The sequence below is a fragment of the Nicotiana sylvestris genome, chromosome 4 (assembly GCF_000393655.2).
Source record: "Nicotiana sylvestris chromosome 4, ASM39365v2, whole genome shotgun sequence".
Lineage (NCBI taxonomy): Eukaryota > Viridiplantae > Streptophyta > Magnoliopsida > Solanales > Solanaceae > Nicotiana > Nicotiana sylvestris.
In genome coordinates this window covers 118172530-118199641 of record NC_091060.1, presented here as the reverse complement: position 1 = coordinate 118199641, position 27112 = coordinate 118172530, and the positions used below count along the sequence as shown (strand labels likewise).

Below are 27112 nucleotides of genomic sequence, written 5' to 3'. Positions count from 1 at the left end.
GAGGGTCGAATAGCGCGAACCATAGATGCATCTATTACCCGGATCGTGAATCATATATGAGACGTGGTCAAATATCAATAAACACATCAAACAGTCAATCAAGAATTCACCAGGGAAACAATTACCCAAAGAAATGGCAACTTCTCTTTAACGGTCAAGAAAATGATGTTTAATTTCTTTAGAAATTCATTTACCAATTCGATATGATATAAGTAATTCAAATTGTCAATAAGGTTAGAAATATTTCAAGTATAGCATGCTTTCCGGTCCTAGACTACCCGAACTTAAGCATAATTGTAGCTATGTACGGACCCTCGTCACCTCATGCATACATAGCCCCCACAAATAGAAGCACATATTTAATTATTTCACCTATGGGGATAATTCCCTCTTACAAGATTAGAAAGGAGACTTACCTCGCTCCAAAGTTCCATAACCAGCTCCCAAGCCCTTCCGGCGACTCAAATCAATGCCCAACGCTCCAAAACTAGTAAATAATTATGCAAATTCATTAATATATACTCAAATACCGTTATAATTTTATTTATAATAATTTTCAACTCCGCTTGAAAAGTCGATAAAATCATCCCCAGGTCCACATGCTTGGATTCCAAAAATGTTCGAAAATAAACTTTACCCATAACATTATGAACTCAAATATATAACTTATTCCAAGTTCCATGTCTAATTTCGTAGTCAAAATCCTAAAATATAAATTTCTAGATTTTTCTTCAAAACTCCAAATTTCCACTAATTTCTCATAATTTTCCATGTGAAAATCAAGATATAATCCAAGTAATTAATTTGCAATAGGTGGGAATCACTTACCTTAACATAGATGATGAAGATGGAGCTCCAAAATTGCTTCTAGGTCGTCTCCCATGGAGGAAATGAGATGAAATGAGCCAAACCCATTTTTGCAAATTTATACACTGCCATGCAACCCTTCTTCGAGTCTGCAGGCCTCCCATCGCGTTCGCGATGAACAAAATTCTCGAAAGCCATTCCCAAACTCTTCTTATATAGCCTCTAGTATAATGGTCATAACTTTTTGTAAACAAATCCAAATGCTAAATGGTTTACTTTTCTGAAAGCTAGACACAAAGGGCTACAACTTTTATTTTTGGATCATCTCCAAATTCTTTATAGATTGCGAGATATGAGCCTCCGAAATCAGACCTTTACAATAGAGATTTCCTTCTTCGTGAACGCGAGGAACAAAATCCCTGAAGCCAAATCCTTCTTCGCGAATGTGAGAGGATCCTCGCGAACACGAAGAACAACACCAGACACCAGCATCAGCTATTGCAAAATAACCCGAAATCATCCAAAACACCCTGAAACACACCCGAGGCCCACAGGGTCCCGTTCAATCACACAAACCAATCTCATAACATAACACGGGCCTGCTTGAGGCCTCAAATCATATCAAATAACATCAAAATCATGGATTGCACCCCAATTAAAGCTTAATAAACTTTAGAACTTCAAACTTCTACATTCAATGTCGAAACCTATCAAATCACGTCCGATTGACCTCAAATTGTGCACACAAGTCATACTCGACACTACAGACATACTCCAACTTCCAGAATTAGAATCCGGCCCTGATATCAAAAAGTTCACTTCCAGTCAAACTTCTCAAAAACCTTCAAATTTTTAACTTTCGCCAAATTACTCCAAAATGACCTACGGACCTTCGAATCCACTTCCGAACGTGCTCCTAATACCAGAATCACCATACAGAGCTATTCCCACACTCAGAATCCCAAATGGAAATCGATAACATTAAAATCCACTTTAACCCAAATTAATAAAATTCTTCCAAAATACTGACTTCCTTAATAGGCGCTGAAACGCTCTCGGGTCATCCAAAACCCGATCCGGGCATACGCCCAAGTCCGCAATCACCATATGAACTTGTTGGAACTTTCAAATCCCGATTCTGAGGTACTTTACTCAAAAATCAAATCTTAGTCAATTCTTTCAACTTAAAGCTTTCAAATTGAGAATTTTCTTTCCAAATCACCTCCGAACTTCCGAAATTCAATTCCGACCATGCGTGCAAGTCATAATACCTGAAGTGAAGTTGCTAATGGCCTCAAACCGCCGAAGAACACGCTAAAGCTCAAAACGACCGATCGGATCGTTACACCAATAGACTTAGAAATTTCAATAACATATATTATATGTACTTTGAATTGTAGTATCATGATTATTACATGAGGGCTTCGATTAGATCAATGATGGTTAATATATAAAGACATGGTACAACATACAAATGTATAATAAATTTTGTATAAATTTAATACATCTGCAACAAAATACAAATTAAAAATAAATTACATAGTATACAACTTCTGTACTACTTTCATACATTATTTCTACCCAATTATATACAACTACAATATCATTCCACTTAAATATAAATTTTATACAATATGTCTTTTGTATATTTTGTATCTGATTTATACATAATAAAACAGATTTCATTCAACTAATTATATATTATACAACTTATCTACAACTTTCACACATTATTTCTACCCAGTTATATACAACTACAATATAATACAACTTAAATATAATTTTTATGCATCAACATTCATACAATATCTAAATTATATATACATATATATATATATATATATATATAAACAACAGAATATAATTTTTCTACAATTTTACTACAACTTTACTATAATTTCTGCAATATAATGTATGCCATGTCTTCTTCTTCTTCTTCTTCAAGTTTCAATCTGAAATTCAGCCCAAATCAAGTCTAATCTTCACCAAAATACCTTCAAAATTGAGATATAAACTCCAAACAATATTCCCAATTATTTTCAATAACACCCAATCCAAACAAATAATGGCTTTTGAAAACCCAAATTCGAATTCGAAGTTTCAAAGCTTTTTAATGGCTGTCAATGGTGAAAGTGTTGCTCTCTATTCCTTTGCTTTACATTACTGGAATTAGGGATTGAGAGATAGAGAGAGACGTATAGAGAATTCCCAATTATCTGCAACAACACACAATTCAAACAAATAATATTTTTTGAAAAACCAAATTCGAATTCAAAGTTTCAAAACTTTTTAATGGCTGTCAATGGTGGAATTGCTGCTCTCTTTTCCTTTGCTCTATATTACTGGAATTAGGGACTGAGAGATAGAGAGAGATGTAGGGGGAGAGAGCAAAGGAGAGAGAGAGAGAGAGAGAGATAGAGAGAGAGCATGAGGAAGAGAGAAGAAGGATGGAAAATAATTGGATCCTAATATAAAAGGATACTCATTTAATTCCTCAAGTGTATATAATTGGTAAATTTGTATATAGGAGGTAATTAAATTGAAACTTGAGCAGGAAGGGTAATAAAGTTTCCAATTGTGTATAGGTATTTGAAAATTCTTAAAAAAAATTAGGTCTCAAAATTTTGAGGGCCTAAATCAAAGCTTTACTAGGCCCTCCCCCCAGGCTCTCTCCTATATAAAAATATGAAATGTGAAAATTGGTAAAGGGATGAGCCCATTATTTATTGGGTATTATTACTTTTGGCTTGCACCAGAAACTGTTTATATCTGGTAGCCGAAAAAGTATGTAAAATTTGTATAATTTTTTGTCACGACCCAAAATCTACTAGTCGTGATGGCACCTAACCCAACCCGCTAGGCAAGCCAACTAATAACTATCCAACCTCAATAATGCTAATAAGTCAATTAAACATAAATAAATTATCTAGATCTATTACATTTCCCAAGGATTGGTAGTACAAATCATGAGCTTCTAAGAATAGAGTTTATAAAACTGATATGAAAAGAGTACATCTTTTGTTTGAAAAGGACATAAACAGAGTTTTATAATCTAAGGCTACCGTGAACAAGAGGTAGCTACAACAGGAACGTAGGTATGCCTCCAAATCCAGCAACCATTGAACACAACAACATCGGCATCTCGGATCTGCACGCAATATGCAGAAAGTATAGCATGAGTACAACTGACCCCCATGTACTCAAAAAGTAACAAACCTAACCTGAGGTTGAAAGCAGTGACGAGCTAAAATATAGGTCGGATCCAACACAAATAACCAACAGCAGTTCATACAACGTAGAGCATATAAATAAGGAAATAATCTCAGAGGTGAAAATGTTCAACTTTTACATAGTTTTCTGAAAGATAGTTCCGCTTTTCAAGAATATCAGTGAAAACCCAAATACTTTATCGAAATAATCAAAAAATCATGAGATAGTTTGAAAATTGTAATTTTGCGATAGTTTGAAAATTGTAATTTTTCTAAAAGATCCTTTCCACAATAAAAACATGCTTCATTTCCTTTGAAAATAACAAGTGAGAACTACCACTCTATATGCCCACATACCAATGTGTAAAAGTCATGAATGATGTGATAGCGTATAGCATGCGGAAAAATGCGTCCCTATGCATGTATGCCATATATGCAAGCCAAAGCTATATGTCTCAAAGATGAATCATGTACTCACACTCTCAGAGTACTCAACTTCACTGTATCACATTTTCTACTCATCATATCCAACCACTCGGTATGGTATATGGCCAATTTGGCCCAGGGAAGATCCACCCCAAAATATATACATCACTGACCATCAATCAATCAGTACTAAGGAAGGTCAATCCGGCCCCATGGAAAAGATTTATCTCCAGGTATACAAATGCTTCGGACACGATCTTTGTCCAGGGAAGATCCATCCTTCAATATAATCAATCGCCCCCACTATTGGTGTGCAGACTCCGCAGGGGTTCCTATGGCCCAAGCGCTATAACAAGCCAATCATGGCATAAATCAATTAGGCCTTTGGCCTTACTCAATAATCAATAAAACATGTTGCGGCATGCAGCTTGATCCCATAGTTTTCACTCATAATCAGGCTCTCGGCCTCACTTAGTCATCAATCTCTCCAGTCTCACCCACGGGCTCACAATGTCATGAAAACTGACCCGAACAATTATATGATGTATTTGTAATGACTCGACCAGTCATTTTGAGCTCTAGTATGGCGTTCAACAGTCCGAGGCCATGAGCAGCTTTATTTCAGGTATTATGACTTGTACGCATGGTCGGAATTGAATTGCGGGAAGTTCAGAGTTGATTTGGAGAGAGAATTTTCATTTCAAAAGCTGAAAGTTGAAAGAATTAACTAGGATTGGATTTTTGAGTAAACAACCTCGGAATTAGGATTTGAAGGTTCCAGCAGGTTCGTATGATAATTTCGGACTTGGAAGTATGTCGAGATCGGGTTTTGGAAGACCCGGGAATGTTTTGGCGCCTATTGTGGAAGTTAGCATTTTGGAAGAAATTTTATAAGTTTGGCTTGAAGTGTATTTGAGTATTATCGATGTCTGTTTGGGATTCTGAGTCTAGGAGTAGCTTCGTATGGTGATTCTGGAGTTGGAAGCGCGATCGGAAGTGAATTCGGAGGTCCGTAGGTCATTTTGGAGCCATTTGGCTAAAGATAGAAAATTGAAGGTTTTTGGAGAAGTTTGACCGGAAGTGGACTTTTTGATATCGGGGTCGGATTTCGATTCCGGAAGTTGGAGTAGGTTCGTCATGTCAAATATGACTTGTGTGCAAAATTTGGGGTCAATCGGACGTGATTTGATAGGTTTAAACATCGAGAGTAGAAGTTTGAACTTCTAAAGTTCATAAAGCTTGGATTGGAGGTTGATTCATGATTTTAGCGTTGTTTGGTATGATTTAAGGCCTCGATCAGGTCCGTGTTATGTTATGTAGTGGGTTGGTGTGACTAGATGGGGTCCCGGGGGCCTCGGGTGTGTTTCGGATTGTATCGCGCTCTTATTTGATGTTTCAATGCCGTTTCTTTGGACATAAAGGGATACCATATTAAGCAAATGAGCTCCAAATTAAGTTTTTATTGAAAAATTAGATCTGTATCGTAATTATGGAGCCATAGCAAAAAGAAACATCGAATTTGGACATCGTATGGGGGAGTTATGCTCATTTTCGTGTCGGGAAAAAATGTTGGTGGCTGTCATAACCGCAGATGCGGTCATTTTCCGCAGATGCGGGACCGCAGATGCGATCATTTGTCCGCAGATGCGGTCAATTTTCCGCAGATGCGGAAACTGCTGGAGGCAGTGGGGTTCTTTTAAAAATCGAAGTTTGGCTCATTTTCACTTCATTTCTTCCACGGGAGCCGATTTTGGAGCAACTTTGGAGTGTCATTTTCATCACCAAGCATGAGGTAAGTGATATCTACTAGTTTTGAGCATATACAAGGGTTATATATGGATTTAGACATGGAAAATTGTAGAAAACTTGGGGTTTGAGGGAAAACCTAGAAAACTAGTATTCTTGGATTTTGACCACGATTTTGGGTGTGAAATTTATAGAAAATCATATATTTGAGTTCGTGAGGCTATGAGTAAACTTTATCTTTGAAATTTTTTAGATTCCGGGCACATGGGCCCGAGGGCGTTTTTGTCAACTTTTCGATCGGGGTTAGGAATTGTTATAAATTGGATTATAATGAGTACCTTAGCATATATTAATGGGTTTACATAATTACTGGCTAGTTTTGGAGCATTGTGCATCGATTCGAGTCTTCGGAAGGGCGTGAAATGCCGGTTATGGATCTTCAGAGCGAGGTGAGTCTCCTTTCTGACCTTGTAAGAGGGAATTGTCCCCATAGGTGAGTTAATTGGTTATGTGCTCTTATATGTGTGGGCTACGTACGCACGAGGTGACGAGAGTCCGTGCGTAGCTACTATTATGCTATTGTCTGGGTAGTCTAGGACCCAAAAGCATGCTATACTTGGAATATTTGCTATCTTATTGACAGCTTGTATTGCTTAAATCACATCGAATTAGTAAATGAATTCCTAAAAAGATTTAAACTTTATTTTCTTTAATTGCTAAAGAGAATTGGCTTTTCCTTGGATAATTGCTCCATGTTGACTTCTTGATTGACTATCTGTCTGTGTGTGTTTATATTTTGGAATGGGTCGAACGCCTTGGTAGATTAAATAGATGCATCTATAGGCGCACTATCGACCCTCGGCAAGTGCACAGTTTATTTCTGTTGGATCGGCTTGTCGCCTCGGCATAATATGTGCATGCTTGCATTGCTTACCTTGAAACTTATTGAAGTTGATATTGTCTTTTATGGCCGCTATAAACTAATAAAGATAATGAAAAGTGGATCTTGGAAGTTTCCTTATTATTTGAGAAGGTGTTACCTGTTTCCCTGCTTTATGAGTTAAAATTGCTAGATAAATCCATGTTTCCTCACATCTTCACCATATTATTATTTGACCACTAGTAAGTGTTGAAGTCGACCATCTCGTCTCTACTTCTTCGAGATTAGATGGGATACTCATTGGGTACACGTTGTTTTCGTACTTATACTATACTTCTGTGCATTTTTGTTGCACAGGCATATGCATCTCTAGTGGCCTACCGGGCGTAGCAGCATGGTTGATACAGAGACTTAGGTGAGCTGCACTTCTCAAGGTGACCCACAGCCAGCAGAGTCTCTTTTAGTTTTTCTGTATTTATTTTCTGTCCAATATTGTATTCCGGACAATTGTTGTATTATATTATTTCCTAGAATTTTCTCATGCACTTGTGACACCGGGTTCTAGGATGGTTGTAGGATTGTTCAATATTGAATTAGTTAAAGACATTTTTCTTATTTCAATGAATTTCATTACTTGTTGTTTAAATGTATAAAAGGAACGATTTCCATAAATTTTAAAATAAGAAGTTTCTAGTTATTGGTTGTTGGCTTACCTGGCAATGGTGTCCGGCGCCATCACGACCCTTAGTGGATTCTGGGTCATGACAACATGGTATCAAAGCACTAGGTTCCCTGAGGTCTCACGAGTCATAAAAAAGTCTAGTAGAGTCTCGCGGGTCGGTACGAAGACGTCTGTACTTATCTTCGGGAGGCTACAGGGCTGTTAGGAGTACTTCCCTTCTTGATTCCTTATCGTGCGATTTGATTCCTATGAGGCTTATGCCTTTGTTTCTTTCCTACTTAATCTTATGTGACGCGAAGCGCTTGTTATAAATCGAGAATTGAAGAATTGTAATGGCACTACGAATGTGGTGCCGGTGTTTCTCCCTGCGGGGTTATTGAGCTATTATCGTCGCCTTGTGGGAGGATATTCCATTGTTTCGGCTTAGTAGCGGTACTTCTGAGAGCTCTAAGATTATGCACAAGTTGACATGATGCTTATGAACAATTGTTCCGCAGTATTGTTATGATAGTAGGATGTTTGCCTACGTATCGGGGCAGTGAATGACTTGAACGGAGGTTTACTCAGTGCATGATCTAGAGATTCGGTATTTTATTCCCGGCAGGGGAAAGTCAATCAGGCTGAGAATGTTCAGGTTTGGGTTGATGGGGGAACGAGACATGGTATTTTCAAGTGTGGTGGAGTTTTCATCGATGACGTGGTATCGTCGTCCTCGATTGAATATGTTAAGTTGTCGGTGTTGCGATTTTCTGCGATTGCCTTTGGGGTAGGATATTGCAGGTCAGTGTCGAAGAAGCGACGGTCAGAGATCGTGGGTGCAATGGTTCGGGTTGACTCGGTGTTCCTAGTGTTGATGACTCGAGAAAGAAGATCTTCAAAAAGGTTTAAAGTCAGTAGCGATTTGTGAGTTCAATTGCTACGAAGATAGATTTTAATTGAGGCAATAATTGAGCAGCAAAGTATGAGGAAGGACATGTGCGAAGTGTCCGGCGGTGTTTAAAAACTTCTAGAAGGCTAGGTATAAGAAGCGCAGGTCGAGTAGTTGATTAAAGACGTGAGTTTGCCCAAAGTGGAAGAGTGGTGGGGCTGTATAAGGGCTTGGTGGTAGGATGACTATGCGCCTTAAGGAGAGTTTGGATCGATTTGGGAATTTTAGTGATTGGGGTCTACGGATCTAATTTGAAGTATGGGCTAATATGCAATAAAGAGACCGGTCATGCGAATGTGGTTGATGATTCAGAGTATAAAAAGGGGGGTTTTACAGAAAGAATCTAAGAATTTAGGCGGTTGATTGCGCAAGGTTATGTCAATAAGAGATAAGGAATTCCAGTGAGTTCTAGAGTTGTATAATAGTGGCTTCAAGCTAAGTGGAAGAGTCCCACCACATATGATTGGGTTGCATGGTTAACCACTTGCGAGGTTTTCTGGTTGTTATCATATTTATGGGTTATTCGGCTACGGGAAAAGAACATTAGTGGTGATTTGAGCAAAGGAATTATTAAAGGGTGTTATGGTTGGCCTTATTGGCTCATGTTCAGACTTGGGGAAGGATTTAGGATTTATGCCTTGTATAGATGCGGGTTTCAAGGGAAGTGATTATGTCGGGTGCTTCGTCGAGAAGATATTCATGTGCTATTAGATTCATGGAGTTGATCATATTTGGGGGCCAAGTCAGAGCGGGTGGCTCTCAGTAACGGTCCTAGTGGATTCAAGGGGTAAAGTATGGTGCCTAATGATTTCGAGCTTATAGGTATGGTTAGGGTTCAAGCTTGGTAGCAGCTTATGAGAAGAGGCCTAGGATGTTCTATGATGTCTTGACTTGCAGTGTAGCATTTGGGAAATATGAAATGATTCGTGGGATTTGAGACAGCATGGCCTCGTGATTCAAGGTCACTCGGGATGAGTGCGGATAGAGTGTGCTATGTGTTGAATGGAGTTGTTATTGTTTCTAAGGCAATCAGGGTAAATCGAACGAAGATAGATTGGTTAACCATAGTTGAGTTGGCATATTGGTGGTGGAGATCAGTTCCCTCAGTGTGATCAAGTTATGATTGTGATTTGTGGTTGTACGTGTGAGGCCTGTCGGCCACCGTAATTGATGTTATTCAGGAGTATTCTACTGTTATGACCCATTATGTGTGGGCGGATCCCGAAAGGGTTGTGGTGGATTAGACCACTACATAAGGATTTGAATGTTCTACGGTTATGAGGATTCACCTGTGTATTGCTATGATTCTCCTAAAGTGAGTTAAGTGAAAAGTTTTATATAATGAAGTATTAATCTATTAGTGATTCCGGAATTATGATGAAGAGTCGTGTTCTATCGTATATTGGCATTTTGGGTGCAGCAAGTGATATGGAATTTGAAGTGAGGGTCAGGGTTGCAGTTCGGTGTTGACAAGGATGTCACGAGCTCAGATGAGCAGGAAAGAGTTTCGATGTTCAAAGTAAGTTGGTAACGTCTTCAGCGTCACCTGAGATCGGTATTTTGTGAAAAAGTCTTTGCATCCTGGTTAAGGATTTTTGAACGTTTTTCAGCATTTGTGTGGCCGGTGGTTTGGATATGCAGACCTGTTATTTGTTATGGAAGGTTGTGGGAGCGTGTCCCACGGGAAGGTTGTATATGTGTGGCATGTGGTCACTTGATTGATTAAAGATTTAAACCAAGTATGAAGATTGGGGTGATATCGTCAAGTTGAGAATTGATGCCTGGAGGGCACATGGCTTACTGAGTTGTGGACTGTGGATGAGTATTCCGGTTATGATGGTTGTTCTTGTGCGTTATGAGAAGAGGGAAGTTAGTATGGATCTTTGAAAGGTTATTGACCTAGTTTGGTACGATCAGGATAGACTCGAGGTCAGTGGATGGATTAAATGTGAATATGGGCTCTATGTCAGGCCAGTCGTGTTCATTTCAGTAAAGCGCCCCTTATGGAAGAGTAGTCGGGGTGTTATTTTGTCATCAGCTATTTCATGTAATGATATATATTGCACCGTATGAGTTGTGAGACGGCTTGGTAAATTTCTTAGGTGTTGAGGTTCCGCGTAGTGATGATATTATATGAGCAGGATGGCTCTTGAGATTCAGATCGTGTATCGCACCTCAGTTGTGCTCGAGTTTGTGGATTATAGCGTTATATGTCTCCCCAGGGAATGGTATTATGCACCTAGCGTGTTTATGACCGATATTCGATATTTCATTTTAGCAAGAAATTTAGCTTGATGTAAATCTCCTTATGTGAGTTCTATGAGTGGATCAGGTGGCACGCCGCCATGGGTATGTTGTTTGGAACGGGTTGCGCGCCGCAACAATGTGATGTTCATTACAGTTCCCCATATCTGTTTTTATGTGTTTTGTTTCCTATTTTCTAAGGAGAGCTTATATTAGCTGTGTGCCCGCGTCACATGTATGATTCGCGAGCGGGGTAATTGGATCTCCTTTTCAGAGTTCGTTTTCATTTTGCATCGCATTTTAATTGGTAGCCTATTGGCACATTGTAACATCATATGAGACTTTTGATCATGTCCAGGATGGCTTATTGCCTGAGTAGTTCGTACTGGGTGAGACGAGATTATTGGATTTAGAATCAGTGCAATCTGATTATATGAAGTATTTTAAGGAGCTAAGATCATTATTCAGCTCAGAATGAAGTGATGGTTCTTGTCGGGAGTATAGACCCAATGATTTTCTGATTCGGCAGTTGGTTATGAGTTTCTACACATCTCTTCCGTCGTGGAGGTATTGTAAGAATTAAAGTAAGACCTTTGTATGTCATGAGGTGCAATGGGAGCACCAGATTCATGAAATTTCGACTAAGTTGATCAGAAAGTGTTATTGTGGTCTGGTGATTAAAGTGATGCAAGGTGTAAATTTCGCAAAATTGTGCAGTCATGCTTGGGTATAGCATGTAGTGATTAATATGGTGATCGTATGTTGGAAATAGGCCTGGCATAGAATTCCAAATGTTGGAATTGGGCTTGAAGGCTTTTTGCTTGAATAAAAGGGAATATCTTCAGAATTTATCGAGCTAATGTGCTCAACTAAGTTGTGGTAGAACGGGAAGGTGCATGAGGTGTTAAACAGTGATTTCAGACTACTTCAGTATAGTTCTCAGCACGTTCGAGGACGAACGTATGTTTAAGTGGGAGAGAATGTAACGACCCGACCGGTCGTTCTGAGCTCTAGCGTGGCGTTCAGCAGTCTAAGGCCATGAGCAACTTCATTTCAGGTATTATGACTTGTACGCATGGTCGGAATTAAATTGTGGGAAGTTCAGAGTTGATTTGGAGAGAGAATTTTCATTTCAAAAGCTGAAAGTTGAAAGAATTAACTAGGATTGGATTTTTTAGTAAACAGCCTCGGAATCGGGATCTGAAGGTTCCAACAGGTTCGTATGATGATTTCGGACTTGGGTGTATGTCCGGAACGGGTTTTGGAAGACCCGGGAATGTTTTGCCGTCTATTGTGGAAGTTAGCATTTTGGAAGAAATTTCATAAGTTTGGCTTGAAGTGCATTTCAGTTTTATCGATGTCCGTTTGGAATTCGAGTCAGGGAGTAGCTCCGTATGGTGATTCTGGAGTTGGGATCGTGATCGGAAGTGAATTCGGAAGTCCGTAGGTCATTTTGGAGCCATTTGGCTAAAGATAGAAAATTGAAGGTTTTTGGAGAAGTTTGACCGGAAGTGGACTTTTTGATATCGGGGTCGGATTTCGATTCTGGAAGTTGGAGTAGGTCCGTAATGTCAAATATGACTTGTGTGCAAAATTTGGGGTCAATCGGACGTGATTTGATAGGTTTAAACATCGAGAGTAGAAGCTTGAACTTCTAAAGTTCATAAAGCTTGGATTGGAGGTTGATTCATGATTTTAGCATTGTTTGGTATGATTTGAGGCCTCGAGCAGGTCCGTGTTATGTTATGGAGTGGGTTGGTGTGATTGGACGGAGTCCCGGGGGAATCGTGTGTGTTTCGGGTTGTATCGCGCTCTTATTTGATGTTTCAACGTCGTTTCTTTGGACATAAAGGGGTACCATATTAAGCAAATGAGCTCCAAATTAAGTTTTTATTGAACCATTAGATCTGTATCGTAATTATTGAGCCATAGCAAAAAGAAGTCGAATTTGGACATCGTATGAGGGAGTTATGCTCATTTCCGTGTCGGGAAAAAATGTTGGTTGCTGTCATAACCGCAGATGCGGTCATTTTTCTGCAGATGCGGTCAATTTTCCGCAGATGCGGAAACTGCTGGAGGCAGTGGGGTTCTTTTAAAAATCGAAGTTTGGCTCATTTTCACTTCATTTCTTCTACGAGAGCCGATTTTGGAGCAACTTTGGAGCGCCATTTTCATCACCAAACATGAGGTAAGTGATCTTTACTAGTTTTGAGTATATACAAGGGTTATATATGGATTTAGACATGAAAAATTATAGAAAACTTGGGGTTTGAGGGAAAACCTAGAAAACTAGTATTCTTGGATTTTGACCACGATTTTGGGTGTGAAATTTAGAGAAAATAATATATTTGAGTTCATGAGACTATGGGTAAACTTTATCTTCGAAAAATTTCGGATTCCGGGAACGTGGGCCCGAGGGTATTTTTGTCAACTTTTCGATCGGGGTTAGGAATTGTTATAAATTGGATTATAATGAGTACCTTAGCATATATTAATGGGTTTACATAATTACTGGTTAGTTTTGGAGCGTTGTGCATCGATTCGAGTCTTCGGAAGGGCATGGAATGCCGGTTATGGATCTTCGGAGCGAGGTGAGTCTCCTTTATAACCTTGTAAGATGGAATTGTCCCCATAGATGAGTTAATTGGTTATGTGCTCTTATTTGTGGGGGCTACGTAGGCACGAGGTGACGAGAGCCTGTATGTAGCTACTATTATGCTATTGTCCGGGTAGTCTAGGACCCAATAGCATGCTATACTTGGAATATTTGTCATCTTATTGACAACTTGTATTGCTTAAATCAAATCGAATTAGTAAATAAATTCCTAAAAAGATTTAAGCTTCATTTTCTTAAATTGCTAAAGAGAATTGGCTTTTCCTTGAATAATTGCTCCATGTTGACTTCTTGATTGATTGTCTGTCTATGTGTGTTTATATTTTGAAACGGGCCAAACGCATCGGTAGATTAAATAGATGCATCTATAGGTGCGTCGTCGACTCTCGGCAAGTGCACAGTTTATTTCTGTTGGATCGGGTCGTCGCCTCGGCATAATATGCGCATGCTTGCATTGCTTACCTTGAAACTTATTGAAGTTGATATTGTCTTTTATGGCTGCTATAAACTAATAAAGATAATGAAAAGTGGATTTTGGAAGTTTCCTTATTATTTGAGAAGGTGTTACCTGTTTCCCTGCTTTATGAGTTAAAATTCCTAGATAAATCCATGTTTCCTCACATCTTCACCATATTATTATTTGACCACTAGTAAGTGTTGAGGTCGACCATATCGTCTCTACTTCTTCGAGATTAGATGGGATACTCATTGGGTATACGTTGTTTTCGTACTCATACTACACTTTTGTGCATTTTTGTTGCACAGGCATATGCATCTCTAGTGGCCTACTGGGCGTAGAAGCATGTTGATACAGAGACTTAAGTGAGCTGCACTTCTCGAGGCGACCCGCAGCCAGCAGAGTCTCTTTCAGTTTTTCTGTATTTATTTTCTGTCCAATATTGTATTCCGGACAGTTGTTGTATTATATTATTTCCTAGAAATTGCTCATGCACTCGTGACACCGGGTTCTGGGATAGTTGTAGGATTGTTCAATATTGAATTGGTTAAAGACATTTTTCTTATTTCAATGAATTTCATTACTTGTTGTTTAAATGTATAAAAGGAACGATTTCCATAAGTTTTAAAACAAGAAGTTTCTAGTTATTGGTTGTTGGCTTGCCTGGCAATAGTGTCTGGCACCATCACGGCCCTTAGTGGATTCTGGGTCGTGACAGTATCAATAAGTAATAACTGAGACTGAGATATGATATGAATGCATGGATATGACTGAGTACAAAATATCAATGAATTCAATGAGATGGCAACAAGAAACGACCACTATGGGTCCCAACAATATCACCATAAGGCCTAGACATGATATCTAGCGTGATGTACAGCTTATTTATTTTATCACATGGTGAAAAAATAGATATCAATAAAAGAGGGTCACTATTCAGTGCCCTGGAAACAACAGAGTCACAATTCACAGGGTGCACGCCCATACGCCCGTCACCTAGCATGTGCGTCACCTCAACATCAATCACAGAGCACGTAATTTTGGGGTTTTTATATCCTCAGCGCTAAGTTTAGAAGAGTTACTTATCTTAAAACAAGCTGATTCCAACACCAAGAAAGTCAAGCAATGCTCCAAAAATGCCATCATGCGCGTAGCGACCTCTGAAAGGCTCAAAACTAGCCAAAAGCAACTGAAATACATCAGATAAATCCCAAAGGAACAATTACAAATGATAAAGATCGAATCCAAAGTCAAATCCCAAATCCGGCCAAAAATCACACCTCGACCCACGCCTCGAAACTTGACAAAACCCATAAAATCCGACAAACCCATTCAATTTTGAGTCCAACCATACTAGTTTCACTCAAATCCGACTACAAATCGATGTTCAAAACTCAAAAATATTATGAAACTTTAGGCCAAAACCCCCAATTTCCTCTTTAAATTTATCAACGAATTGCCAAAAATAAATATAGATTCATGAAATATAACCAAGACTGAGTAGAGAACATTATCTCAATCCCTGTGATGAAATTTGCTCAAAATATCGCCTCAATCCGAGTCCCGCATCTCAAAATATGTAGAAAGAACAAAACCCTCGATTTTATAACTCTGCCTAGAACTTTCGCATCTGCGGACACATTAGCCGCATCTGTGCACTCGCAGGTGCACACCCAAATATCACTTCTGTGATGCCAACCGCATTTGCGCTCAACCTACAGCATCTGCGCCTTCACAGATGCGAAGTAAAACCTCCACTTCTGCGGGCCCCTTCTCCCAGCAATATATCCGCTCATGCGACCCCTTGGTCGCTTATGCGGTCATCGCACCTGCGCAAACCAGTCGCAGGTGCAGCCACACCAGAACCAGCAACCACCAGCCTTGGCCAAAATCTCCAAAATGCTCTGAACCTCGCCCGAAACTCACTCGAGCCCCTCGGGACCACATCCAAACATACCAACATGTCTGATAACATCACACGGACCTACTCGAGATCTCAAACCACACATAACAATATCGAAACGACAAATCACACCTCAATTCAAAATCATTGAACTTTGAAACTTCAACTTTCACAACTGATGTCGAAACCTATCAAATCACGTTCGGTTGACTTCAAATTTTTGCACAGAAGTTACATTTGACATTACGGACCTGCTCCAACTTTCGGAATTGGAATCCGACCCCGATATCAAAAGTCCACTCCCGATCAAACTTTTCGAAATTCCAACTTTTGTTATTACAAGCCAAATTCCACTATGGACCTCCAAATTACGATCCGAACGCATTCCTAAGTCCCAAATCACCCAATGGAGCCAACAGAACCATCAGATATCCTATCTAAGGACAAATACTAAAAAGTCAAACTTGGTCAAACCTTTGAAATTTAAAGCTTCTAACTGAGAATCATCCTTCCAACTCGAATTCCGAATAACCTGAAAATCAAAACTAACAATCCACATAAGTCATAATACTTCATACGGAGCTACTCATGCCCTTAAACAACCGAGCGAAGTGGAAATGCTCAAAACGACCGGTCGGGTCGTCACATCCTCCCCCACTTAAACATACGTTCGTCCTTGAACGTGCCCAGAGTTGTTCCAAAAGCCATCAAATTGCCGAATTTCACTATGTACATACCCGGGGGTGATCCCACGTCACCCTATCCCATATAGGTCTGATAACACAACATGACTGAAATTTCTTAATCAAACCTAGCCCATAAGCCTTAGAGCAAAAAATTTCACATTTGAAACTTTCCATAAAATCATAATCCTGTATCTACACACTGTATAAGTTTGAACAAGTTGTAACAATCCATATCCGCAACCCAAGATGAAATCACATGATACAGAACTCAAACACTCATAGCGATAATTTTTAATCACAATAGTTTCTCAGAACAACCCAATACCGATAATAACCCTCTTATCAAACAGAGCCTCGTTCTAACACCTTCATACACTGCCAATGTTGAAAGAAACATACAGAACTCATAACCATTCATCAGATCAACAAGTCATGGAGCTCCATCTCCTTCGACAAGGACTACAACAAATTTCTAAGCTGACTCTCAATATTATTCTTCCAACCATGTTGTAATAAATTCTAATAGTATTTAGGTCCAATAATCTCATCTCATCCAACACGACCACTTTGGTGACATGACATATCAATACAATCCAAAGCCATAACCTGTGCAATTCGTGCACCCAATAGCAACACCCCAAATGTACTCAATCATTAAAAAATTCAAATGAGAGAACTGTCTCGCTAGCCTAACAAGTACCATCACAACACCATGCTAAGAGCCTAGCACACATCGTAGAACCAAAAACACACGAATCTGACACCAAGGATCATATCTCAACATAACTTCATTGCAATGCGTACCCCATCCTAACACCAGCCCATTCATATTCCTCGAGCAGCCTTGCTCAAAATCAATAACTACACGAAATTTGACATCAAGTACCCAAAGTGCATTACCATAACTACGGGGAAGAAAATGACACAACGCTACACTAGCATGAAAGACCATAACCAATGCGTAACCAATCATGCAACACGCAAATACCCATCTCGCTCAAATTCTGCTATAAAGCCCAAATAGAACCGCACCATGTGTGCATATAACCAGCGAATCACAACTCTCTGTAGCATAGAAGAGTAACTCATAAATCATCTCAGAACACAAATGATCTTAACAACAACTGAATGGCACATCCCTCAACAATAGCAGTATGCAGCCAACCAATCCGACTCGATGCAGAATACACATCCATATCGGGCCTACCAATGAACCCCAAATCAACTCTCGTCACCCACAATAGATAAATACCCTCTGAAAGTCCACAATAACTATATCACAACACATATTATCTTCTGACTAACCTTGGCTACGTCTCACATTCCACAACCACGAAACAATATACTCATGAGAACTCCCAGTCTCCAAATCCATAGAACACACGAATCATCATATCTGATCTCAACTCCACCGCCTAAATTTCTAACACTTCTCCAATACATGATCATTCCACGAGGAATACTCCTATAATTCTTCTATGCCACAAAGAAAAATTTGAACATCAGCAGTCGATCAAACAAGAGAATGCCGCAATACCAATGAAGTATCCATAAATCAAACACATTGCCCATTCTGAAATGTATACTCTCATCAAGCCATACCAGATAGTAATGTCATTCACCTAGTCATCTGAAACTGTCCATGCTACCTAAGGACTCATGGCCTTCCTTTCAAACTAAATCGCGACCTTACATATACAAATCTCAATCCTACACAACACATCGTATATACCATGCCATCATACAAAAAATATGAGAACTTCAAAATCCACTCCGAGTCACAAGCAACTACTCACTCAATTAGCCAAGAACCTTCCATTTGAGCCCATCTAGGAGAAAAATCACTATACATCACATGCTCCTCACGCCAGTAGGAAATATACATCTCTAACCGTTGTAGAAACCATCAAGAACTCTCTGAATCCCATTTGCGCAAACCAAACCGTCAGGACTGAATCCTTCTAACTCAACCAAGCTATGCAAGTCACCAAAAACCCAAGAGAATTGCCATAAAACACCTGTAGAAACTCATCACATCATAAGCATCCAAAGAACCGATCATATCCATTACCATGCCGATCCAACCTACTACCGAGCTATCCTACTTATCTGAGTTCATTCTGAATTACGTCCAAATTAATACTTTTCCTCACCATAATACCACCATCCTCAACCCAGACTCACCACATGTGACCCAAGCATAAAACCACATCGCCCTAAGGCTCATAAGCCGCTAAATACTCTCTTAAGCACCACAAGAGCACCACAACCGAGATACCCACTCTGAAAAGGCCTTTTGTGAATTTTAAACTTGTTCATTTTTACCTTCTTGATATTGAATGTAGAATCCAAAGTTATATAGAAACACTGTAAGTCTCGACACCATCCAATGTAATTCTCAACTTCTAGCCATATACAAATCCGCAACATTCTCACTTGCCGCGTATAAATCTTGAATTCATTAGGACCATTCTCGAGAGTCATCCACTCTACTCAAAACTCAATTAGATTGATCAAGCGGGCCGAACGACCTGTGCCCCATTAGCACTCCAACACCCAAGAAAGTAACCCCACCTTAATGCAACCAGATAAATTTCTGCTCCACGCACATTACATCATTCACCAATAACAACTTAAAACATTCCATGATTCTCATAAACTCATAAAGCCTAATACAACTCGTATCCAGAAATCCCTCATTCAAGTCCTCCTCGATCTCAACCTCTGCAAGTCATAACCGATTCATCAGTATACCTCAAACTGAAACTAATACGACATATAGTCGTGCAATCAACTTATCAATAGCAGACTCCCCTACTTGGCTCAAAGCCACAGATCAAAACACACAAAATCCCACAATGCCCATACTCTATTACTGTCGTAATACTGTAGTGAGATTCAACTAAATCCTCCATAAGCTCATGCAACACAAACCATCTAATACCTCAAATCATCTGCAAAGCTCGCATTCACCCTTGTAACAGTCAAGCCCGCTCTCATAAGTGATCTAAACTTAAAGTGAAACACATATAACTCACTGGTAAAAGAGAACTCGCTACGAAACAACATAGGAAATCACACAAACCTCAGGACACCCTCGCAGGAGAAAACCCGCCTGCTTTGCCTCAAACTAACATCTCTTTATACCCTTCCACAGTCATAACTATTATGCAACCACTTTATCTTCCTGAGTCTGAACTCATATCACGAAATGAAAATCTGCTCCACTCCTCAACTAATAGTATGAAAAGATTTTTTTTTCAACACATATTGACTATACGTCAAATCAAGATGGAAATCAAGCACCCCAATAGTTTTTTCTACACCTCTAGCAAACCTTCTCGTTACATTCAAATCGTATAAACACATCTCGCAGTCACATCATACTCATCATGTAGCCATCCAGCCACAAATTCAACTGATAGGGATACTATCGGACATATAAGTACAAAAGCACATGCTCACACAATCAACACTTCAGTGCTCAAGCTACAGTCAAAACCCAGCCTCAAGTCCTCTAGACTAGCCCATCATCAACACACAGAAATCACATATCGCACCTCATCTAGGGAATCACAAGCCTTCGATGCGCAACTGATACTGAGCGCTCATGTGCGCATACGGATGCGTGGAAGGAATTAAAAGAGTTATGGTTCAAGATAAATCAATGTCGCACGATAAGGAAAGAAAGATTAGAAGTGTATCCTAAATGTCTTGTAGCCTCTCGAAGATAGGTATGGACGTCTTCATACCGATTTGCAAGACTCTACTAGACATTTGCTCATGACTTATAGAACCTATGAACCTAGAGCTCTGATACCAATCTGTCACGACCCAAAATCCACTAGTCGTGATGGCACCTAACCCAAACTGCTAGGTAAGCCAACTAATAACTATCCAATCTCAATAATGCTAATAAGCCAATTAAACATAAATAAATTATCTGTATCTGTTACATTTCCCAAGGACCGGTAGTACAAATCATAAGCTTCTAAAAATAGAGTTTATAAAGATGATATAAAAAGAGTACATCTTCTGTTTGAAAAGTACATAGACAGAGTTTTAGAATCTAAGGCTACCGTGAACAAGCGGTAGCTACAGTAGGAACGCAGGTATGTCTCCAAATCCAGCAACCATCAAACATAACAACATCGGCATCCGGGATTTTCATGCAATGTGCAAGAAGTGCAGTATGAGTACAACCCACCCCATGTACTCAAAAAATAACAAACCTAACCTCAGGCTGAAAGTATTGATGAGCTGGAATATAAGTCAGGTCCAACACAAATAACCAACAGCAGTTCATACAACGTAGAGCATATAGACAAGGAAATAATCTCAGAGGTGAAAATGTCCATCTTTTACACAGTTTTCTGAAAAATAGTTCCGCTTTTAAGAATATCAGTGAACACCTAAATCCTTTAACGAAATCATCGAAAAATCATGAGATAGTTTGAAAACTGTAATTTTCCTGAAAGATCCTTTCCACAATAAATAAACATGTTTCATTTCCTTTTCAAATAACAAGTGTGAACTACCACTCTATGCCCACAAACCAATGTGTAAAAATCATGAATGATGTGATACCGTACAGCATGAGGAAAAATACGTCCCTATGCATGTATGTCGTATATGCATGCCAAAGCTATGTATATCATAGATGAATCATGTACTCACACTCTCAGAATACTCAACCTCACTATATCACACTTTTCACTCATCATACCCAACCACTCGGTACTGTATATGGCATTTGGCCCAGGGAAGATCCATCCCGAAATATATACATCACTGACCATTAGTAACTCAGTACCGAGGAAGGTCAATCCGGCCCCATGGAAAAGATCTATCTCCAGGTATACAAATGCTTCGGACAAGATCTATGTCTAGGGAAGATCCATCCCTCAATATAATCAATCGCCCCCACTGTTGGTATGCAAACTCCGCAAGGGCTCCTACGGCCCAAGCGCTATAACAAGCCAATCATAGCATAAATCAATCAGGCCCTCGGCCTTACTCAATAATCAATAAAACATGTTGTGGCGTGCAGCCTGATCCCATAGTTGTCACTCATAATCAGGCTCTCGGCCTCACTCAGTCATCAATCTCTCCAGTCTCACCCACGGGCTCACAATGACATGAAAACTGACACGGAACAATGATATGATGTATTAATAAGTAACAACTAATACTAAGATATGATATGAATGCATCGATATGACTGAGTACGAAATATCAATGAATTCAATGAGATGGCAACAAGAAACGACCATTAAATAGTCCCAACAATATCAACATAAGGCCTAAATAAGATATCTAGCATGATGTACAAGTCATTTATTTTATCACAAGGTGAAAAAACAAATATCAATAAAATAGGGCCACTATTCAGTGCCCTGGAAACAACAGAGTCATAATTCACAGGGTTCACGCCCACACGGCCGTCACCTAGCATGTGCGTCACCACAACATCAATCACATAACACGTAATTTTGGGGTTCTTATACCCTCAGCACTAAGTTTAGAAGAGTTACTTATTTTAAACAAGCCGATTTCAACGCCGATAAAGCTAAGTGATGCTCCAAGAATGTCATCACGCGCGTAGCGACCTCCCAACAGCTCAAAACTAGACAAAAGAACCTCAAATACACCAGATAAAGCCCAAGGAAACAATTACAAATGATAAAGATCGAATTTCAAGTCAAATCCCAAATCCACCCAAAAATCACATCCCGACTCACGCCTAGAAACTTGACAAAACCCACAAAATCCGACAACCCATTCAATTACGAGTCCAACCAGACTAGTTTTACTCAAATCCGACTCCAAATCGGTGTTCAAAACTCAAAAATTCATATTATGAAACTTTAGGCCAAAACCCTCAATTTATTCTTTAAATTCATCAACCAATTGCCAAAAATGAAGAATGTTCATGAAATATAATCAAGATTGAGTAGAGAACACTTGCCCCAATCTTTGTGATGAAATTTACTCCAAAAATCGCCTCAATCTGAATCCCACATCTTAAAATATGAAGAAAGAACAAAACCTTCGATTTTATAACTCTGCCCAGCACTTTCGCATCTGCGGACACTTTAGCCGCATCTGCGCACTCGTAGGTGCGCACCCAAATATCGCTTCTGCGCTGCCAACCGCATTTGTGCCTTCGCAGATGCGAAGCAAATCTACGCTTCTACGGGCCCCTGCTCCCAACAACATTTCCGCTCCTGTGACCCCTTGGTCACTTCTGCGGCCATCGCATCTGCGTAAACCAGTCGCAGATGCGGTCACACCAGAACCAGCAACCACCAGCCTTGGCCAAAATCTTCAAAATGCTCCGAACCTTGCCCGAAACTCACCCGAGCTCCTCGGGATCACATTCAAACATACCAACAAGTCTGATAACATCACATGGACCTACTCGAGGACTCAAAACACACATAACAACATCGAAACGATGAATCACACCTCAATTCGAAATCATTGAACTTTGAAACTTCAACTTTCACAACCGATGTCGAAACATATCAAATAACGTCCGATTGACCTCAAATTTTTCACACACGTCACATTTAACATCACGGACCTGCTTTAACTTTTGGAATCGGAATCTGACCCCGATATAAAAAGTCCACTCCCGATCAAACTTTCTAAAATTCCAACTTCGCCATTACAAGCTAAATTCCACTACGAAACTCCAAATCACGATCCGGGCGTGCTTGTAAGTCCAAATCACCCAACGGAGCCAACAGAACCATCAGAAATCCAATCCGAGGTCAAATACTAAAAAGTCAAACTTGGTCAAACTTTCAAATTTAAAACTTCTAGCTGAGAATCATCCTTCCAACTTGAATTCTGAATAACCTGAAAATCAAAACTGACGATCCACACATGTCATACTACTTCATACGGAGCTACTCATGCGCTCAAACAACCGAGCGAAGTGCAAATATTCAAAACGATCGGTCAGGTCGCGTTACACACACACACACACACACACACACACACACACACACATATATATATATATATATATATATATATATATATATATATATATTGTATATTTTGTATGTGTGTGTATGTATGTATGTATACACATACATACAAATATACAAATTTTATATTTTTTTGACTATTATTTTTACAACGGCTATATAGTCTCATTTTCCCATGATTCATCAAGATTTGAACCTTGTGATACTTGCACGGGGATTTTAACTATTTGCTCTAATATTACTTTATATATAATAGTAATATTATATAATTTTTATGCAACTATATTGTTCTCTCTCTATATATATATATATACATGGCATACTCTATATTATAAAATTTAATATTCCGAATATACATCGTGTATATTTATCATATTGAAAAATAGAAATATACAATATGTATATCCAAATAAAATAAAATTTATACTAAAAATATTTTATTTTATACTTCATAATATACTTATCAAACAATTGTTTAATGTATTATACGAGTTATATGTAATATATATAATAGATAAATGTTATAAATATTACTTATTCATCCAAGTATCTACTTTAATACAAGCATTCATATTTTACCAATAAAATATAGTTATACCAACAAATAAAACGTCATCATAAAAGAAAGAGAGAAAAAGTACTAATAAAATTAAAATTAATGACAATTTTATTTTTAGAAGAGAGAAAAGATAATCATTTGTTGAGTATTAAATTAGCAACTACTGTATGGGGATATTAACGAAACGTAATTTCCGTTGGGAATTGGCTGACGGGAAGCTGAAACCCTTTGATTTTATTTTTAATGAAATGATCAATGCTTTGGATGTGCGATTGTAGTTACAGGATTTAAAGTTTTCTGATAGGAATATAATTATTTAGTTGTCTGGTGCGTAAATTATCAATTATTGCTACTTATTTGGAAATTTTCCTTAAATTTTGTTCAACAAGCAAAAAGTTGGGTTAAAAACTTTTCATGTTCATCTTCAACGTAACGTGTCACAACTCAGAGTTAAGACCTTATAGTGTCCTAATCAGTGGAAGCGTGGCTTAAGACAGAAGTAACCAGCACATATACAAGTGACAGCAAGACACAGAAATAAAACACCTTTGTCACAGACAAACATATACATTAACATATAGCTAGCCATTTCAGAAGCAAGAACAAAGTGCAAGAAGAATTTGATAGCGTACAATTATGGCATCATCAATAGGACCATGGATGGGTGGTGGACGTCGTAGAGATTGGGATGTTGGATTTAGCAGCCCATTTTCTTCAGATATATTGTTGGATCCTTTTGATATTGGTGGATTAGGGTGGAGACGTGGTGGCGGCGAAGATGATGTTTCTGCCTTAGCTCATGCTAATGTGGACTGGCGTGAAACTGATAATGCTCATATTTTTCGTGTTGACCTTCCTGGTTAAGCATCCAATCCTACATATATATATACCACTAATTTTATTTCTTCTCATGCTCTACTGTGGATAACGCTTTTTGAGTTAGTTGTATGACAGTTCATAGGGTGTTCTTGATGAGGACGTGTTTTCTTAACTACGTCTTCACTTCTATGAATTAATTAATATCTGAGTTTTTTTTTTTTTTAAAAAAAAAAAAGAATTTAACAGTTTAAGTTTGTCAAAACGTACGAAAGGAGTTCATTTGTCTTTGGACATAAATTTTAGTTTAAGTTTGTCTTTGGACATGAATTTTACTCAAAATAGTTCAAGATTTGTGAAAATTAAGTATCTTATACTCCTATGAGATAAATCTTCATATCAGTACTTTAGTATTCTTGAAGTTTAAATACTGGTACTTTAGTATTTGCAAATGTTGGTACCTACAAATATTGAAATAGTATTCATATTCAAACGGGTCGTGAACTATTTCTATTTCTATATTTATTTTTATTTTTTTGGTTTAAATTGGTTAAAACTGAACATGACACGATGCTGGTTTCATAGAAGAATACTTCTTATATAATCTAGTTTGGAAAGTTGATTGACCACTTCTAGATGAGCAAAGAGAGAGAAGTAACAAAGCTTTTCAAGGATTAGACCGTAGATAACAAAGTTTTTTTAGCAAAGTAACGATGTGCGAACTGGATTATGTGCCTTAATTATGTAAGGCTGATATTTGTAAAGCTAAAGCTAAGTGCCTTTTTAAAATGGCAGGGGTAAAGAGGGAAGATTTGAAGGTGCAAATTGAAGATGACAACATACTTGAAATAAGTGGTGAAAGAGTGAAAGAGGAAGAGCAAGGCACCGACAAGTGGCACCGCGTGGAGCGTAGGCGCGGCAGCTTTAGGAGGAGGTTCCGTCTGCCGGAGAATGCCAACGTGGAAGGCATAAGTTGTGGCCTTGAGCATGGAGTTTTGACTGTGAACGTACCCAAGAAGGAAACACAAGAGATTCCAAGAAATGTTAGGGCTATAGATATTATTTAAATTAGTACTAGTCTTTTGGTTTTGGACTGTAGTACATCTTTGCTCTCCTTGTGCATAGTATGTGTAGAAGTTTGGTATATGTAGTGCGTCTGTGCATGCCTTTAAATAATTAAGTGAATGCCAATGTTGTCAGTTGTACGAATATAAAACCTACTTTTAAGGGTTATCAGTTTCTAGAGTTCAAAATTCATGAGGAGTAAGATTCATTGGAAGTTAGCGTGATTTTACTGGGGGAAAGAATCAATTTTTGCTGTATATTTATCAAAAATATGCTCTGATTGAATATCATCATGGACCCGAACCACCCCATTTAATGGCTATGAGTCTCAAGTGAGTACAAAGGGTCCTGAGTATCAGGTTGGGTCAAGTGTATGGACCTGGGAGTGTTAATTTGGTGGGACCTGTTACTAGGATAGGATGCTGACATGGACAAAGAGATAAGTATAACGGGGATAACAAATATAAATAATATACCATAGTAGAAGGGAAAATCGGAACATTTTTCCTCTTGTAAAATGTGTTATGTGAACTTAACAAAATATATAGAATTGCGCATACAAGTAACAAGAAGAAAGCAAAAAAAAGAGCAAGTAGATCGAGATGAAATACCAGGATTAGTAAATCATCCAAGTTGAACGCAAAGGAGAGTTGAAGTTGGATGTGGAAGATCTTTACCAAATAGATATCTTTCCCTAGTATATGGTGCTGACAATACACATTACTAACCATTCTTAAGACTCAATTCAAGTTTTATACTATAATATTACACTGTCAACAAACACTACTGAGACCCCAATTGAAGAAGCCACATAAGGCCTTTATTCAGAAATACAACAGCCAATACAGCATTCAGATACAACGACACAGCATCATTCGATTTCACAGAGAACATAATAACAGACCAGCTAATAGACAACCTCAACAGGCTCAAAACCCTTGTCAATTGACGCCTTGACAGCATCCACCACAAGTTGTGTTTTTCTACTAATTGTTGGCCACTTCTTCTCAGGTTTACAACCTTCCCCTTTGATACTTCGGACCAGATTAGAGAACTCCTTTACCATGAGAGCCTCTTGAGGGAGATCAGTGC

The 27112-nt window shown here is 38.7% G+C and overlaps 1 protein-coding gene across 1 annotated transcript; it reads left to right on the top strand.

Moving 5' to 3' along the window:
* The first annotated feature begins 24685 nt into the window (after nucleotides 1-24685).
* On the top strand, nucleotides 24686-26171 carry LOC104242081 (16.9 kDa class I heat shock protein 1-like). Its single transcript, XM_009797062.2, has 2 exons — nucleotides 24686-24998; nucleotides 25751-26171. Exons 1-2 carry the CDS (start codon nucleotides 24776-24778, stop codon nucleotides 26020-26022), a joined length of 495 nt encoding a protein of 164 aa, XP_009795364.1. The 5' UTR covers nucleotides 24686-24775; the 3' UTR covers nucleotides 26023-26171.
* The last annotated feature ends 941 nt before the right edge of the window (nucleotides 26172-27112 follow it).

What these genes read in the sequence shown, in the direction of transcription:
- LOC104242081 (XM_009797062.2), top strand. Translation starts at nt 24,776, where the DNA reads ATGGCATCATCAATAGGACCATGGATGGGTGGTGGACGTCGTAGAGAT. An exon ending in TTTTCGTGTTGACCTTCCTG is followed by an intron (nt 24,999 to 25,750) that starts GTTAAGCATCCA and finishes TTAAAATGGCAG; the next exon opens with GGGTAAAGAGGGAAGATTTG.